This window comes from Pelobates fuscus, chromosome 3, assembly GCF_036172605.1.
Source record: "Pelobates fuscus isolate aPelFus1 chromosome 3, aPelFus1.pri, whole genome shotgun sequence".
In the NCBI taxonomy this organism is placed as follows: domain Eukaryota; kingdom Metazoa; phylum Chordata; class Amphibia; order Anura; family Pelobatidae; genus Pelobates; species Pelobates fuscus.
In genome coordinates this window covers 369,546,473-369,565,804 of record NC_086319.1, presented here as the reverse complement: position 1 = coordinate 369,565,804, position 19,332 = coordinate 369,546,473, and the positions used below count along the sequence as shown (strand labels likewise).

Here is a 19,332-nt window from a genome sequence, read left to right as displayed (position 1 = left end):
CGGAACCAACTGTATCAGAGGGAGGGACTGTGGATGGGGTATTTAAATTATTGTAACAGGTGAAGCTGCAGTGATGGCCGCCACGTTGTGAGTATTAAACAAACCTCTCTTAAAGGAATTAAATATATAATTTATCTCAATGAAAAAAATAATATATTCATTGCAGAATTAGATGTTAGAATTTACAGTAAACCCATCAAGACCGGTTCTTTTTAGAAATCAGAATGAAACAGGATCCTTAATCATAATAGTGTATGTGTAATATTAAAATTTGTAGGTGTGCGAAAGCTTTTTAGAGAGGGGGCCAGATAACAACTGAAATTCTTACTAGAGTTCGTAAGATGGTTGTGCTTGAATTCCATATGCAATCTGACTTCTCCATCCATTGCTCACCTATGTCTCTGTTTTAGTGCCTGTGAGAGGAAGACATTCTGACCCTATGTTCCCCTGATGTTTTTTGTGGACTGGCTTTCTCACTGCGTCCGACTGATTCCCTGGACAGCAACTGCCAGACATGTTTAGAATTGAGAGACTATGCAGAGATATTACTCTGACTTTTGACGTCCCATCCCAATTTACGTGGCTTGCACTACATGACCGCACAGGAAGGAGCATCTCGGGGATTCTGACAAAGTCCCTGAAGAGCTCGTTCTTGTGTTGTCATATAGTACAGACCAAACTGATGGACATTCCATGTGCTAGTCATGAGGCAGCAGCTCTCAGATGCTGGTTGGCGCTGTGCACCTCCTCTGACTGGCCACGACGCCCTCTGCTCTTCCATGCTACACTGCTGTGGCCGAGTAGTCGTGCATTTGCCGGCCAGATTTGGCCCATGGGGGTTGATGTTGAGTTCTCCTAATTTGCAGACATAAAGAGAAACCTCAGCCAGATTGTCAATGGAGGATCTGCTTGAACTAGATCAATGGCATTTCCTTTACATCTCCAGAATATAGTGTACAAACCTCTTAGGCAAATGCACATCATGTAGCACAGTGCGTGCTTATTCCAGCAGCTGTAGGGTACTTGTAGGTGAAGCAGTCTCTGATGAGCAGCAGGTGTATTTCTATCACCATTAGAACAAAATTTGCGTGGTCAAACCTTAGTGATGAGAGAGAAGATTAATGCATGATAACCTCACCCACAGCTCTATCTTTCTTTTTTCTTTGTGGCAGGGATAATTCCTGATATGCACATACCAAGTTCAAAGTATCGATAAGATTTGACCACAGAGCCTTTACACAACATCCTTTTCACCATGCCGACAGTCTGATTCTTTGATACTTCTCTCCTTTCCCCTCTAACATACTCTGTACTTATATTTTCTGACTGATCACTCTGCAAAGTTACAACCTACATGTTTTTTGTTGTTGTTTTGTTTTTGATTGCTGATATTCTGAATGAGATTCTTTATTATTATTATTATATTATTTATATAGCGACAGCAAATATTGTAGCGCTGTACAATGGGTGTAAAATGTCAATAAACCTACCAAAAAGATACAGCATTACCGAAAAAAACAACAAATTAACATAGACATAATGAAGAACAACAAGTTCTGATGGAAGCAGAGAATGATCCTCTAGGCCACCTGTCTATAGGGGATTGCGGTTTTCAGCCTCAGAGCACCAGCTATCTAATGATTAAATGCCTAATGAAGTGCGTTGACTTGACTTTCACCAGAGAAGTGCTTAGTCAAGCAATCTTAGCCATTCTAATATACAATGGTACAGAAAAATGCATGCCAAAAATATAAAGGCACTGATTGATCCAATTCAGTAAAGGATAAACGTATGCATTTTTTTCTTGCCCTAGAGCAGGGATAGGCAAACTTCATCACTCCAGATGTTGTGAACTTAATCTACATTAATGCTCTTACAGCCATAATGCTGGCAAAGCATCTTGGGAGGTGTAGTCTATAACATTTGGATTGCATAGAGTTGCCTACCGTTGAGGCTTACAACATTCTGCTGGAAGCTCCTAATTATGAGCTTCTCTTAGCTCTCCTGAGCTAAACCTTACAGTGCCGGGCTAGTTCGTTCCCTACTAGTGTCAGCCAATGTGTTAGCTCAATGGAGAAAGGTACCAGTAGAGAGTAGGTGTGGAGTGGCCCCCAGTAGACCACAGAAAAGAAGTCAAACTGTTACTAAACCGTTTGACTCCTTACATTGAGATGGACAACGGTGCATTCCTGACACTATAACCACTACAGGGAGCTCCTTTAACACCACTACAGCAAGTTCCTTATCTCTTAAAAAAAAAACCACAAAAAAACCTTTCTTCAAAGTTGTCTTCCTTCTTTATTTCTCTTTTCATAAAAGTTAGAATTCCAAGCTAGTCATTTCTTGTTCCCTTATTTTGTGGCCTTTAGAAGAGTGATCATGTGTTGATTTCACCGCTAGAATGTTTGTCATTTCATTAGGTCTCTGGTTTGTATGTGCTATAGCTTGCAGACATTATCGACCGCTTAATTCTTTCTGGTAAAAATGTAACGTGTCCTTTATAACTGCTTCATTAACTTCATGAAATTCAACAAATAAAAATAAAGCTTCATTGAAAGCCGACATTGTTACTAATTGCAGTTGTCTGTAGGGAAATTGCTTATAGTTACATCGCAAAATATTTTGTTATTTTCGAAATGTCTAAAATTTGCTGCGACCAGAAAGGAACTGAACTGGTTATAGTACAAAGACCCAGTCCATGAAATTGCAGTTTAAAAAAAAAAAATATATATATATTTTGTTTGGGGGGGGGGGGGGTTGTTCCTTATATTTTCATGTTTCAGCATTGAGTTACCTGAAGTTTAAGATGATTTCCTGTGGAAATTTATCAGTGACATTTTCTCTTGAGATTGGCAGGCACTCTTAGAAAATAAGCTTGTAGAGATATGCAGTTAACCCCTAAAGCATTTCAACAAGAGAAAGTGATTATTTGTGGTCTCTCACCGTTATAAATCTGCTATCTTCTCTGGGTTTTATTCAGACTGTGAATTGCAGCATTTGAATTACAGGCTGTATGGTGCCTGAGTTTGGGAAGGGTTAGTTACTGACTGGCTGATTTCTACAGCCTATATTGAACTTGAAACATACGATGCTGGTGCCCCATTCTATTGTTTGCCCCATATCCTGATGGTTACATATATCACCCATATAGCCACTATAACAGTAAGCTGCTTCTTTCAAACATGTGTTCCATGGCCTGAAATTCCTCTGCCTAGTTACCAAGTGAAATTTTGAGCACTGATTATTCTAGAAGTGTATTATCCCTACGTTTATATAAGTCGGCAAACCTAAATAGTACAACGGCAATTAACCTTAAAGCGTCACTGTCTTGAGGGCATGATTTGCAAAGAGCTCCGGTAACATCGCTACTGGGGATCTGACGTCACTGCTGTACTCTTGTGCATTCTATAGACCAAAGCTCCTCAACCCTCTCCTCAAGGCACACAAAACCGGATTTAGGGATTACCTGGGTGTGTCTAAGGTGTTAAAAAAACAAAAAACAAACCTTATACTCGAAGGTGTTTTTTTTTTTTTTTTTTTCTCAAATACCTTGGACACACCCGGGTAATCCCTAAATCCTGGACTGTTTGGTGTGCCTTGAGGAGCACTGCTATAGACAGTCAAACTAGCAACAGGTAGTGATATCCTGAATACATTTCTCCCTGGGTATACTGATCTTCTAATGCAGGTTGCTTTGTTGTTCAGATCATTCAGTACTGTCAGTGGCTGAGCTGTGTGCATACCTTTTTGATAAGGAAGTCTTTTTCTGGAATGAGGGGGCGTGACAAAAGAGGCAGGCTTATGGTGCATGCGACGGATTGCCCAGTCACTTTTCACAACTGGTGTCAGACTCTAGTCACCTCCTCCACATCAGCGCTATTGGGGATGTAAGAAACTTGGTGGTATAAGGGAACATGTATTTATATGGTTATTATTGATGGCACCCTGGTATCTAGTAGGTAAATAAATTATGTCGTGTTAAGTCAGCTATGTCTCAGATACCGAGGCGCCCAGGTTGTGCAACGCATTTTTTTTTTATAATGACCCCTGTTGGGAATTTGTGTGCCTGTATATGCCTGTGTGTTTTCCAATAAACTTAGACCTGATTTACACTTCTTCAAACCTCGACTGATGTTTGGGACAAGCTATAATCACTTTGGCTGCTCTATCCCAGGAGAAGTAATATTTGGCGGTGATACTTTGCCTGAGAATAGGAGCTCCATCATATATTTTTTTTTTTATGTCAAAACTGCTTAAGGGAGGAGAGCAAGAAGACCCGGAAGATTTCAGTTCCCTCGCCACCCAGCTCTACTCTTGCTCAACCAGTCAACTGGCTCCACTCTCCTTTGCTGCTGACAAATCCCAGGTGCCAAACTAAATTCCTAGTTACCCTGGCTGCCTGGCACCTGCGATTTGTCAAGCCATGCCATTTGGCAATATTTTACATGCCCTCCCCCACAAACGTTCAAGGAGCATTTTAGAAGTTTTACTTATCTCAATCCAGTGCCTGACAAAGCTTCGTGGCACTTCTCAGCGCACCCCATTAGAGGATTAAAAGGGCTCAGCGCTCATGCGTGCTCTCTAAAACCCCCTAAGAGTAGAGGGAGGGAGAGCATGGAACATGAGAGGGTATGAATAAAAAAATTAAATAACAGATTTGGTTTGGGAGGAGTGAGGGCTTTCCTCTGTGTGGGAGGGAAGACGAAAGCTTCTCCCTTGCAGGCTCTGACTGTTACATCTGTCAGCAGTGTGCGATGATGACAAATGCCAATTATGCACAGAATTGACTTTAGGCTCTCTGGAACAGAGTTCTGGGCTGCCTAAGTCCCATTTGCTGAGGGTGCGACTTGCCCTCTGCACATAATATATCAATATATATATACAAATATATCTCTGGATGTGCAGTGTTTCAAGCTGAAACTCTGCACATCTAGACCCCTACCACCATGACCACTTTAAAAATCATAAGTGGGCATGGTAGTTTGAGTAACCCTTTAACAAAATATAAAGTAATATCTGAAGTGTAAGTTTCACCTGGTAAATGAGTCTTCCGTGCGACTAAATAGGACTAGTAGTGAAATATACCGGACTGATCTGCAAATCTATTTTGAGGTTTTTTTTAAAATTATTTTATAAGCAAAAATGTGAAATGTATTCCCCTCCCTCCCCATCCCATTTTTAACATTTAGTTCACACTTAAAAGGAGACTCCATTTGCCCAAGTAAAAAAAAAAAAAAAAAAAATGCATGTAATTAGTTTTGGGATATATCTAAAAATCGCTAAATCTCTTGTCTAAAGCCTTTGATTGACTTCCCTTTGTAACCCAGGTCAGACTTTCTGTGATTGTCCAATCACAGACTTCCCAATTTAGGTCAATGAGAAGTCTTTGCCAGGCAGGTGCACTGGGCAATTGCTGTCTTTTGAGTTTAGCTCCACTGCGCTTAACAACCAGGAAGTAACAGAAAAAGTGACAGCTTGCAGGATGAAAGAAGGTTAATTTATAAAAAATAAATATTTTTTTTTTTTTATCAAAATCCACTTTTTGTAAAATAAAAAAGAGAAATCCTTAAATTGTAATGGAACAAACAAACCGCACAAATTTAAGTTTTTGTTTTGGTTCAGAACCTGTACAATAACCTCTGTCCTTCAAGGGGTAAGATTGCTTACATGCTATCCACAATTCAGCACGTTAACACCTTAAGTACCAACATCTTATGCATAACTAATTATCAGATTGTATCCATGGAAAACTTGATTTATTTTTCCTTGTAGCCATGTTGGCTTTAATTCTGCCATTGGGCAGTGAATATTTAGTGTGTGCCATGGACCACACACATCCTTCAAAAGAAGTTTTAAAGGGGCACATTAGGCTGGAATTGATCTATTTCTAAAAAAAAATAAAAAATATAAAGATTACACTTTGAAAATTATGCAAAAACGACAGATCCAAAATTATTGTAAATTATTTTAAAGTCTCTTCTTTTGTGTAAGCCTCTAATTCTGGCCTTTGGAGTCTGAGTTGCTAGATATGATTTGAGGAGGCAGGGTTAACATGCATGTTGATAACCTGTATTGTGATGCAAAAATACAGCTTATTAAGCAATAGCTTTACACTTGTAAAACATCTCTTAATTTTCTAAGTGACCCTTTAAATTCCCCCCTGGGTATTGATATGTTTCTCAAGTAACTGATCAGTTGGTTCTTATCAACAAGCAAAGCTAGTTTGTTGTTTAAATGATCTGTTTTATTATTGGTGTAAGTGTGTAAAGTGGCCAGGGCTGTGACATTGAGTGTGTGTTTTTCTTGTTTTTTGGTGTACATATTAAACAACTTTTAGCTTTTAATGAAGCCGTTTTAATGTATAGATCTTGCCCCTGCAGTCTCACAGCTAAATTCTCTGCCATTTTGGCGTTAGATCACTATGTTTATGCAGCCCTAACAAAGCCCTGATAAACACTTCCTGTAAAGAGTAATCTAATGTTTACACTTTATTGCAAATGATGTTTAATTTAGAATTTCTTAGCTCTGTTAATAGCTTGCTAGACCCTGCAGGAGCCTCCTGTGTATAATTACAGTTCAATTTAGAGAGCAGGAGATGTACAACTCTTATTGAAAAATAAACCAATTTTTATTCATGCAGGCTGTGTTAGTCACAGGTGTGGCAAGGGCTGCATAAACAGGGAAAAAAAAGTGATTTAACTCCTAAACAGCAATGAATTGAGCAGTGAATCTACAGAGGCATGATCTATACACCAACACTGCTTCATTAAACTAAAGCTGTATTGGTGACTAAAGTGCCCCTTTAAGTGTATACTATTTTGAATGGCCATCTACCTGTATAGAACTTCACAAAGAGCATTATTTTACTCCCACGCTTTACTTGCCTACTCAGATATCTATTGTTCACCATGTTTTACAAGATTCTAGTCGGGATGGAGCAGCTGATTTTTAATAAAAGTACAACGGGTTTAGCCTCAAACTCCTCAATCTTACTACAATAGAAGTTATAGTTCACGTAGACAGAATATATGAATCATAGCACCCCGTTTGTGCGTTTGCCAGATAACTTACACATTCCCTGTGGAGGGAGTTGACACTGATTGGTTTGAATTGTCCATGTGGTGAGTGTGATCTGTCTAATCTGATACTTTAACTGGACAACCAGTAGATATACGGCTTCTACCGCTGGGATCCATAGTTGTAAAATGAGTTTTAATAAGTGTATTCTTTTTTTTTGGTTGCATAAATATTTCTTGTAGCAGTCCTATTTCATGTCGGATTTATCTGATTAAAGCCTTTTTTTCATGGTGTGAAGCTGTAACTAGTTTCTTAGTGTTATGACAAGTGGTGTTCAAAGATCTCTCTCTTTTTTTTTTCATTGCCATTTAAATGTTTTCACTGCAAATGGATGTAGTTGGCAGCTTTAGATGAGCCATATGGCTAATTTATGCAAACAGATTTTTATAACCAATTGTCTTCTGTTTTAAAGGAAATGTTGCTCTGGAAAACCTCAGGATCCGAGAAAATGCACTGGTGAGTGTTTTGTGACAAATATATGTATCCAACAGTCTGTCTGTTTTTGGATGAATAAAGTGCCAATATGTTCTGCCATACTGTACTCTGGGCAGACACAACATACAAACCGTTGAAATGCAGAACAGGGTTTGGCAATCTCAGGAGGGCCTTGATTCCTAAAATTAGTTAATTAGTATATTTTACATGTCTCTGCGTGCAGGCTGTGATTGAATTGATGCACTGTACAGGATTCACAAAACGAGCATTCACAAGTATGTCTTAGTGTTATATCCTGATTGTAACTGGACCTGCATTAATTACAAGTTGTTTCTGACACCCCTGGTTGCTGATCCCCATTTTCTTTTTTACCCTCAGAGTGAATTTGATGTGCCTTTCAAAGTGAAGGCTGGGCAGATTGGTAAGTACTTTTGAGCATTCACAAAAACAATGTCTCCAAGAGATTTTATTTTTACACGACACAAGTTAGAGTAAATGTGGCTGCAATTGCTACGTAAAGATACGACTATCTTTAAACTACATCACACAATTCTTTCTTTCTGATCTATCTACTCGTTATCTGCACAGCTCTTCTAAGAATAGCTGAACAGGCACTTTCATTTCACTGCACTGGGATTAGAAAGGAAGTTATAAAACTGCCTGATATGGAAAGCCGCGTGCAAGCAAAAATGAAAGTCTAGGTTAGAATTTTTTCATCCATTTTAATTAAAAACTGGTGGCAGATTTATTGTCATGAACATTCACATACAATGTGCAATGACCTTGGCACTTGTTTGTATTCTTGTTAAAACTAATGAGGATTGATGTCAAAGTCGAGAAACGGTAGACAAACTATAAAGCGATGAAACACACTGGTGGCGGTTATAACAATTTCTACACATAACATTGTGACCAAGCATGCAACCCCTTAAGGACACAACTTCTGGAATAAAAGGGAATCATGACGGAATATTTCCGTCATGTGTCCTTAAGGGTTTTTAAAGATTATTTATAAATATAGCAAGGAGATATTTAGAGAATAGAAAGACCCTGCTCAAACAAGCTGTCTGTCTGAGGATGTATATCACTGGGTACCTTGCCAAAGCACACTGGTAATGCTGTCTGAGTGGGGTTTGGACACTGGTTTTCTAATTCTAAGGTAGTGCTGTCAACACTGGACTAACTATCACATATACCGTATTTTTCGCTCCATAAGACGCACTTTTTTCCCCTCAAAAGTGAGGGGAAATTGAGCGAATATGAAGCTTTACCTACCTGTCTTGTAGCGTTGGCCGGCAGCACAGGGCGCACCGCGGTACTGGAACTTCAATTTCAGGTTCCGGTTTCCGGCGGGACTGAAAGGAAGTGCGCACTCAGCTCAGTGTGCACACTTCCTTTCAGTCCCGCCGGAAACCGGAACCTGAAATTGAAGTTCCAGTACCGCGGTGCGCCCTGTTCTGCCGAGAAACGCTACAAGACAGGTAAGTAATTATGGGACAAGGGGAGGGGGACAGTATGGGAGAGGAGAATATGGGAGAGAAGAATATGGGGAGGGGGGGATGAAGTCTATGGGGAGGGGGAGATGAAGTCTATGGGGAGGGGGGGATGAAGACTATGGGGAGGGGGGGATGAAGACTATGGGGAGGGGGGGATGAAGACTATGGGGAGGGGGGGGATGAAGACTATGGGGAGGGGGGGATGAAGACTATGGGGAGGGGGGGATGAAGACTATGGGGAGGGGGGGATGAAGACGAGGGGGGGGATGAAGACTATGGGGAGGGGGGGGATGAAGACTATGGGGAGGGGGGGATGAAGACTATGGGGAGGGGGGGATGAAGACTATGGGGAGGGGGGGATGAAGACTATGGGGAGGGGGGGATGAAGACTATGGGGAGGGGGGGATGAAGACTATGGGGAGGGGGGGATGAAGACTATGGGGAGGGGGGGATGAAGACTATGGGGAGGGGGGGGATGAAGACTATGGGGAGGGGGGGATGAAGACTATGGGGAGGGGGGGATGAAGACTATGGGGAGGGGGGGATGAAGACTATGGGGAGGGGGGGATGAAGACTATGGGGAGGGGGGGATGAAGACTATGGGGAGGGGGGATGAAGACTATGGGGAGGGGGGGATGAAGACTATGGGGAGGGGGGGATGAAGACTATGGGGAGGGGGGGGATGAAGACTATGGGGAGGGGGGGATGAAGACTATGGGGAGGGGGGGATGAAGACTATGGGGAGGGGGGATGAAGACTATGGGGAGGGGGGATGAAGACTATGGGGAGGGGGGGATGAAGACTATGGGGAGGGGGGGATGAAGACTATGGGGAGGGGGGGGATGAAGACTATGGGGAGGGGGGGATGAAGACTATGGGGAGGGGGGGATGAAGACTATGGGGAGGGGGGGATGAAGACTATGGGGAGGGGGGGATGAAGACTATGGGGAGGGGGGGATGAAGACTATGGGGAGGGGGGGATGAAGACTATGGGGAGGGGGGGATGAAGACTATGGGGAGGGGGGGGATGACGACTATGGGGAGGGGGGGATGACGACTATGGGGAGGGGGGGATGACGACTATGGGGAGGGGGGGATGACGACTATGGGGAGGGGGGGATGACGAAGACTATGGGGAGGGGGGGGATGAAGAAGACTATGGGGAGGGGGGGGATGAAGACTATGGGGAGGGGGGGGGATGAAGACTATGGGGAGGGGGGGGATGAAGACTATGAGGAGGGGGGGGGATGAAGACTATGGGGAGGGGGGGGGGATGAAGACTATGGGGAGGGGGGGGGGGATGAAGACTATGGGGAGGGGGGGGATGAAGACTATGGGGAGGGGGGGGATGAAGACTATGGGGAGGGGGGGGATGAAGACTATGGGGAGGGGGGGGATGAAGACTATGGGGAGGGGGGGGGATGAAGACTATGGGGAGGGGGGGATGAAGACTATGGGGAGGGGGGGATGAAGACTATGGGGAGGGGGGGATGAAGACTATGGGGAGGGGGGGGATGAAGACTATGGGGAGGGGGGGATGAAGACTATGGGGAGGGGGGAGGGGGGATGAAGACTATGGGGAGGGGAGGGGAGGGGGATGAAGACTATGGGGAGGGGGGGACACTATGGGACAGGGGAGAAAAAAAATATTCTGAACAAACTGTCCCATAGTAAGAAACACTATGGGACAGTTTGTTCAGAATATATTGTTTTCTGGGTTTCTTCCTCTAAAAACTAGGTGCGTCTTATGGTGAGGTGCGGTATGTAAAGATGCTTGGTTGGCGTTGTTGGTACAGGAAGGTGGGCATTAATGTCAGCCAAAGGAATAGAGAAAATATTTGGTAGAATTAACAATTCCTTTTGCTCCGCACCTGGCATGGCATTGTGCAACAGGTAAAGTAGCTGTGCATGCACCACCTCCAAATGAAGCGGGCATAGGAGATTGGGTATGCCACTCTAGACACAGGTGTTAAGTATTTGAATAACTTTTTCATCCATGCATTTATTGCTAGCTTTAGTTATATTCCACATATTTAATTGTACTCTCTATAATGCTATGACTGCTGCACATTTTTTTTCCCTTGTGAATATCCCATTTTCTTTTTTTTTTTTTTTTTATTCTTTATTTTTGTTGCGCAAAAGGAGTTACAGCAGTGCTTGTATAGCCACATTAGCTTTCACAAGCGCGGTTTTTCATCGGGTTGAACATAAACATGGCTTGTAGATAATTTGCACATTTTTGTAATATGACATGCTAGAGTAAGATTGCACATAACTTTTGACAATCATAGATGGGCACACTGTAGCTTATATTGAAATATGCAATATTATGTTATACATAAGAGGAACAAATATGAATAAAAATAAAACTAGTAAAATAGTCGAGCTTTTTACGCTTGTTTATAGATTAAAGCTTAAGGCATTAGCAGTACATGTATGCATATAACCGAGTATCGTAGAATAACATGACCTACAAGGTTGAGTATGCATGGAGCTTCGAGTATCCTAGATGAGCGCACCTTTGCTTACATTGAAATATGCTGGTCTCATGTTAAGTATGAAAAGAAAAAATAGTAAAGTAGTCAAGCTTGTTACGCTCGTTATAAACTGAAGCTTGAGGCAATATCAGTGTGAACGCATTATCGGTATAAGTATGCATATAACTGAGTAACGTATATAAGCTCACTTTTGCTTATAGTGGGATATGTCGGTCTCATGTTGAGCTTAATAGGAAAATATATGGGGTATGCTGGATTTACGCATGTTATGTACTGAGGCATAAAACATAGTAGTAGTATTAACAGCGAGGATAATGGAGGCATGGGATTCAACTGTGTAGACTGGACATTGCATGGCTTATGTGTCTGGTAGTGACCACCAGGGATAGCCTACCAAAGGAAATTAAACATGCTTGCATACAATAAGCAATATAGTGGCCGCAGGGATTACTTGGATGCGTTGAGAAGCGTTGGGAAGGACAACCGGCTCCCATAGTCGGCACGCCAATGTGGACTGCTATTTAACCCTTAACTTAAAGTTTAAACCAAGTAGTTATTTTATGTGTTAACATGTACTGCGGGGTACTGGTGTAAATAACATAAGATGATATAATTGAAAAAATAAGCAAATAACTATCCCTAGCATCACAGTACAGAGATGACCTTAACTGAAAGGTTGGATTCCCGTGACAGCCGTGTCGAGGCCCAGTAAAAAAATAAAAATAAAATATGAATAACAAGAACCCTGAAGATGGTTATTTGCTGAAAAGGGGGGACCCGAGGCCCGGTTAACCCTTGCCAGTTCGGGGCAAGTCATAGCCCCATGGTGTAGTCAGTGTCCAGAGAGCCTGCAGCTCAGACATGGTGATGTGCCAGGTGCAGGTAAGGTGTTCGCTGGGGTGTGGTGCCGTGTACCGCTGCTGATTATTTTAAGTCAGGCTTAAACATTTGGCTTAAAACACAAATTGAAATTGTAAGTATGTAAGAGCGGTGCTCTAACTATGCTGTAAGCAAACCTAGTAGTGTAACTGCCTAACCTTAGTGGTAACACGCCAGACACATGTACTTATGGCTTAAGGTATCTGTCGTTTTGCGTTGCTAGATTAACTTTGCTTATATATAGAAAACTGAAATTCAATAGCGTTGTTAGAACAGTGCACTAACCCTACTAAAGAGGGTACATAGGTTTTCTGGGTGTCGTGCGTGGGAGTTGGAAGGTAGTGTCAGCGTGGTTTAGAGTGTGGGTATGTCTACTGCGCTTTACTGTTAGATATGTGCCATGATATCTTGGATTTATCTATGCTACTGCAGAATAGAGCAGGCCAAAGCAAATGGTGATTGTGTGACTGAGAAGTGTGAAAAGCTGAATGAGTAGATTAGTTGACCTTTAAATGGGCAACAACTATGTACATAATGCTGTAGGTGGACCATCTTTGGCATGAGAATCGTAGTTTCAGAGTCTCCCGGGGTAACCAAGGCTCAGGTCTTGTTAGAGCAGGAGAGAAGGAAAGAGTCCTCTAGGTCCTGGGTGTTGGTTTCGTTAGTCGGTGTATCAAGAGGCATTAGAGGTGTTCCGGTGTGGTACTCCATGTTTCGGTATGAGAGTGTGGGCATGTTTTGGGATTGCTGAGGTTTGTTCTGGGATTCAGTCCCATTTACGTGGTAACCGAGGCGTAGTTGATCGGTGTGGTGCTCCGCGGTCTGAACGGGGCACTTCTTGACGGGTCCCAGTTGTGGGTCGGGTCGGCGCTCGCCCGGGGTCCCTCCTGGGGGAGTATGTCCTGTGGCAGTCCCATGGTTTGTAGGAATGTCTCTGCATCTTGTTCGCTGTAGATTTAGTGTGTAGTTTCCCCACGTTGCACTAGGAGCATGTGTGAGGATCGCCAGCGATATGGTACATTACTGCGCTGGAGTCTGGAGGTGAGGGGCCGGAGTGACCTGCGCCATGCCAGGGTTCCGCTAGACAGGTCGGCGTAGAAGGTCAAGTTTGCGTTTTCGAACTGTATGGGGGCTTTACCCCGGACCGCTGAGAGGACCTTCGCTTTGTCTGACCCATTAGCAAAGGTGAGGATGGTGTCTTTAGTGGCCGTGTCTGGGGCCCCAGCGGGTTTCGGGACTCTGAAGATATTTGTAGGCGTGATAGCATTGGCTTGATCTGGGGGTAGAATTGCAGTTAGCATGCGCTTGATCGTGCGCGGCAATTCCTTCTCTGGTAACCCCTCCGTAAACCCTCTGACCTTTATGTTGAGTCTTCGTCTAGTGTCCTCTTGGGCTGCGAAGCGTCGCCCGTACAGCTCATTTTGGCGGCGCAGATCCTGCATGTCGTTCTGCAGTTGGGTTATGGTGCGCTGCTGTTCTTGGGAGGATTCCTCCAGCGCTGTAATGCGGCCTGTCAGGCCTTGCAGCTCTCCCCGTAGTGCTGTGACATCTGCTAGGATGTTTTTCTGTAGGTCAGGCAGCAGGGACTTCAGTACCCCCGTAGTCACCAGTTCGGCATCAGGGCTTTTCTTGGGTTTGCTGGGTTTTGCCTTTGGCTGTGGTTCTGGGTTGAGGAGATATTCCTCATCTTCGTCCTCCGAGTAATCATCTGAGAGGTCCGTGCAGCCTCCGTGGAGAGCCGCCATATTGGGTCCGCTCGGGCTGCGTGCCTGTCGCCACATTTCCCCAATTGTGAGTCCTGGGGCTGGTTTATCTTGTGCTTGCTTCTTGTTTTTGCGTCCCATGGTGGCTTAAGGTGTTCCTGCCCGTGGTCAGCGTTGTTTTAGGGGTATTATCAGTCGCTTTTTGGGTTATTTTCTCAGTTTTTGCTCAGAGCTCTCGGGTCTTGTGTCTGTTTGCCTTGGCAGTTAGGCTCCGCCCTCGTGAATATCCCATTTTTAGAAATGTATTTTGAGTAGGTCAGATTTATGCTGCCGCAGTATAACGTCTCCAAGTCAGAAGTTCTTGTTTTATTCAGTGATTCATTAAGTTTAATCATTTTCTTTGTGCGCCCTTTTTGGGAATTTCAAAAACCCAATATGGTTGGAAGAAAAAGGAATGGAATGTTTGCTTTATGATATTGCTCTCAGTCTTCTGAAGATCCCTCTTGGACAGCTTGTTCTTTATGGTGATTTTACTTTTACCCTTTTCCTTTGTGTTCTGCTTAGTAAAAGCTGATATTTAAATATCATATAGTTATAATCCTATATTTAAAATCAAATCACTTACTAAAAATTAGCTATTGGCAAGTGATTTATTTTGTTTTCTGTTAAAGTAAAAATGACACCTCAAAACATGTTTTTAATAAAATAATCCAAAAACTCACCCCTACCCTTAGTATATGACAGGATCCTTCAGCCAACATGGGTCGGACAGTGTTTAAACGTTGGGGGTTTCTATAGTCTTCCCGGCAGCAGGGAGGACCACAAAAAACTAACCCAAGGTGTATGCACCGTATTTTTCGCTTCATAGGACGCACCACACCATAAGACGCACCTAGTTTTTAGAGGAGGAAACCTAGAAAAAAGAAATATTCTGAACAAACTGTCCCATAGTGTTTCTTACTATTGGAAAGTTTGTTCAGAATATTTTGTTTCCCCCCTGTTCCATAGTGTTCCTTACCACCCACTCCCCTCTCCTGTCCCATAATGAACTTTAACCCCCCCCCCCGTCCCATAGTGATTTCTAACCCCCTCTCCCGTGTCCCATAGTGATTTTTAACCCCTCCTCCCCTGTCCCATAGTGATTTTTTAGCCCCCTCTCCCCTGTCCCATAGTGATTTTTAACCCCTCCTCTCATGTCCCATAGTGTTCTTTAACCCCCCTCCCCTTGAACAATAGTGTTCCCCCCTCTCCTCATCCAATAGTGTTCTCCCCCCTTCCCATAGTATTCTCCCCCCCTCCCCTTGTCCAATAGTGATCCCCCCCCTCTCCTCATCCAATAGTGTTCTCCCCCCTTCCAATAGTATTCTCCCCCCTCCCCTTGTCCAATAGTGTCCCCCCCTCCCCTTGTCCAATAGTGTTCCCCCCTCTCCTCATCCCATAGTGTTCCCCCCCTTCCCATAGTATTCTCCCCCTTCCCTTGTCCAATAGTGTTCCCCCCTCTCCTCATCCAATAGTGTTCTCCCCTCTTCCCATAGTATTCTCCCCCTCCCCTTGTCCAATAGTGTTCCCCCCCTCCTCATCCAATAGTGTTCTCCCCCCTTCCCATAGTGTTCCCCCCCTCCCCTTGTCCAATAGTGTTCCCCCTCCCCTTGTCCAATAGTGTTCCCCCCCTCCTCATCCAATAGTGTTCTCCCCCCTTCCCATAGTGTTCCCCCCTCCCCTTGTCCAATAGTGTTCCCCCCCTCCCCTTGTCCAATAGTGTCCCCCCTCTCCTCATCCTATAGTGTTCCCCCCCTTCCCATAGTATTCTCCCCAGCTTCCCTTGTCCCATAGTGCACTTTCCCTCCCATAGTATCACTCCCCCCTCCCCTCTCCCTGTCCCATAGTGTGCCATAATTACTTACCTGTCTTGTAGCGTTGGCCGACTTAACAGCGTGCACCGCGGTACTGGAACTTCAATTTCAGGTTCCGGTTTCCGGCGGGACTGAAAGGAAGTGTGCACACTGAGTGCACACTTCCTTTCAGTCCCGCGGGAAACCGGAACCTGAAATTGAAATTCCAGTACCGCGGTGCGCCCTGTGCTGCCGGACAACGCTACAAGACAGGTAAGTAAAGCTTCATATTCGCTCCATAAGACGCACATATATTTGCAAAAGAGCAATTCCTTTCAAAATATGATGAAATTATTAGAATATAGGCAGTAGACAATTGCCCTTTAAATTTTTATTTAGTATTTTTTTTTAATTTAGCTAGAATCTGTCACATGGCCTGTAATGTAATGCATTGTTGTTACAGCAATTAAACAACTACTTTATTCAAAAATAAATGAAACTGAACAAATAAAGTGAAACCCAATCCCTATTTCTAGCATAGAACTAGAGATTCATGTTGCAGTTGTCGAGTTTGGTTATGGTTTATAGGCTGCCAGGTCACAGGTGACTTTCTGTGATACGGGCAAGGAGGAGTGTTGCTTATTATGTTTCGATGGGATGGTATTCTCCTTGATAATGGAGGTAATCTCAATTTTCATAAACTTTTAAAGTCCGAGAGTACTGCGGAATCAGGAGATATCGTGGGCAACTACCTTATGTTGAGTAAGCCCATCCAGCATAGAATGTGATCGATCTGGGAAGAACGATAATGTCCTATCCTCAAACCGGTACAGGGATTTGTGTTAAACAGTAGACAGACAATTTTGTCTTTGATGTTTTGAAATCTGATGATAGTGTCGGCGTTCACCAACTGTGGAAGCATTAGCATGCTTGGGTATATGATTGCATCTATCTATCCATGTGTGTTTGACTAGGATGGCTGCTGGCTCCGTCCTCTGGTCCCCATGCTATTTTAATTATGTTAATCTGCTACAGGCCACAGTAAGTTAATTACTTGTCATCACTTTTGCAAGTGCAATAGAGACCCCTTTTGATACTGGGAACAGTCTATTAAAAGTGACGCTCCACTGCTCATATGGGCAAAAACATACAAATCACCACGTAGAAGATCTAGTCCCAATTAATACATGCATGGGGGTATATAGTTAAATAGCTTGTAAAAGGTGCAGTTTTGCAAGCCCTCCCCTTTTTGCCCAGAAGAGACTTTACATTGACACCTTTATTGAGAAGTCTCTGAATATTCTGTTTGTGCGTATGCTTGTGCAATGCTAGTCTTATCTACGGTCTGAGAAGGCGCCAAGGAGGTATGTGAAGGGCAGGCAAACGCACTTAAGTAGAGTGTGCCTGACAATTTTATTAGCTCAGGGGAGCTAATTGAAGCTAGAAGAAATCTCCTTGGATGTTTTAATTATTAATTAATGATAAAAGTGCTGATTCTCATAGAAATGACCACTTTTTATAAAGTGCCTTTTGAATTTGGATACTCCTCACCAACTCTAGTTCTTGATGGTTGTAAAGTGGTGCTTTTAATGTTTCTTACAAAATGTACTATGTTTATTATAATGAAGAATGTGTTGGCTATGTACTTTCTTTTCCTTTAGAACTATTACATCTGCTACCCAACTCTTGGACAATTAGGATAAATAAGATCCTTAAAAGGCACACACCGAATGTACACACATGAGGATATTTATCAAAGTATCAGGTTCTGAAAATTGATGTAAGAGTGGAGGAGAATGTTTCAGACCACAATACTCTGATAAATGTACCCCAAATCGTTTCTCCCACCGGAAGTCCATGGAACAGCAGAAATATTGACGTGAAAGCATGGTGCCAATATATTCTATTTTTTGTGTTATCTGAATCGTATGGATTTACTAAACTTCATGGAAGTTATTTGAGGGTTTATTACTTTTGTTGAGTTCTCGATTCTTTCCCTTTGACTGAATTACGCAAGTGAGGGCGGGGCCAGGCCTGGGAGCTGGTCAGCAGCCATTTCTGAGAGCTCCTGTCCTAAAACCTGAAAAAACGCTCAAAATCTAGCAAATTACTCATAAGTTACCGGCAGACATGACAGAAACAAGCAGAGGAGTATGCCTGCTTTCGATTGATATGGATCTCACCTGGGAAAAGGCTTTATTGGAGCCTCGGGCCTACATCCTGCACTAACAATGACAGACCCTGTTCTGGTTGGGGAATGTGGAAAGAGCCTGTATGATGCATCGGAGACACCCAGACTGCTGAATTATAATGGATGACAAGCAGTAGCTAATTTGAGACAGCAGGCGCAACGGCCCCGCTCCTTCCCCTCAGGCCGGTGGGGGGTATCCCGGCCTACTGTTTGCTGTTATCAAGTTTAACAAGTTTAATTTTTTTTTTTTTTACATTGATGGCCCATCATATACCATGAGCCTACCTGCCTCACTAAGCATGAAACAAACACTCTTTGAAGCCTACGTGCTGCACTGACACCTGAGGGACGGAGGGGGCTCTGGGGGTGCTGCGCGTGGGCAGCGGGGCCTGACATGCTGCCGCCGCGGCACCCGTGAGGTCGACTGGCAAGAGGCTGGTGCTCCGGGACTGTGCCACGCCGAGATCGTGGAGCCGTCGCCTCTAGGCTTTGTGGGGGGCCTGGAGGAACTTGTCCCCAGAGCTGGGAGCCCTGGGGTACCGGGAAGCGGAGGCCTCCGGCGGACCGGTGGCTGTGAGGATGGCCGATACCGACCCTGAGCGTCCGGAGATGGGAGAGACAACCGACGGCCCTCATCTTACCCGGCTGGAGATTCTGAAACACAGTGGGGGTGCAGGAGACGACCGGTGCGTGGACTTTGGAGGGGGGGGGTCTGGTGCGCCGGTGAATATCCGAGTGCCCGCTGGGCTGTGGAACTCTCGGCAGAAGGCCTGGCATGGCCTGGAGAACTACTGGCAGATGGCCCCAGGGCCGCCCGCGGAGGTACCTGTGGCGGGCCCCCTGCCTTGGTGCACCTCACTCACTGCCCCTCCCCCCCTGCTGTACATGGGACAGGACGCTTGCACGGAGGGAAGGACATGATAGCCATGATTATAGCCGTTGACTTATATTCCCTTTCCCGTTTTAATTTTGGCGTGACAGAACGCCTGGAGATACGTGCACCGACCAGACCCAAGGGAGCCGGAGATGAATTCACTCCGAAACTCACGCGAGGGCCTACACGTAATCCTTATACCCCCTTACTGACTCCACAGAGAGTCTGGATATTTATTTTCTACTTACTTATTTTTTACTTTAATACATTTCATTATATCCTTAGGCTATGCTTTCTGGGGTTGACTAATGTTATTAGTTTTTTAGAAATATATGCAGGAACAGGAG

General features: G+C 44.0%; 1 protein-coding gene across 3 annotated transcripts in view; it reads left to right on the top strand.

Moving 5' to 3' along the window:
* The window catches only part of VPS13C (vacuolar protein sorting 13 homolog C), a 168,624-nt gene that overhangs the window by 2,022 nt on the left and 147,270 nt on the right, over positions 1-19,332 (top strand). For all 3 annotated transcript variants that reach the window (XM_063449388.1, XM_063449387.1, XM_063449389.1), the window contains exons 2-3: positions 7,490-7,533; positions 7,891-7,933. In XM_063449388.1, the coding sequence (XP_063305458.1) occupies positions 7,490-7,533; positions 7,891-7,933 (87 nt within the window). The remainder of the gene's footprint in view (positions 1-7,489; positions 7,534-7,890; positions 7,934-19,332) is intronic.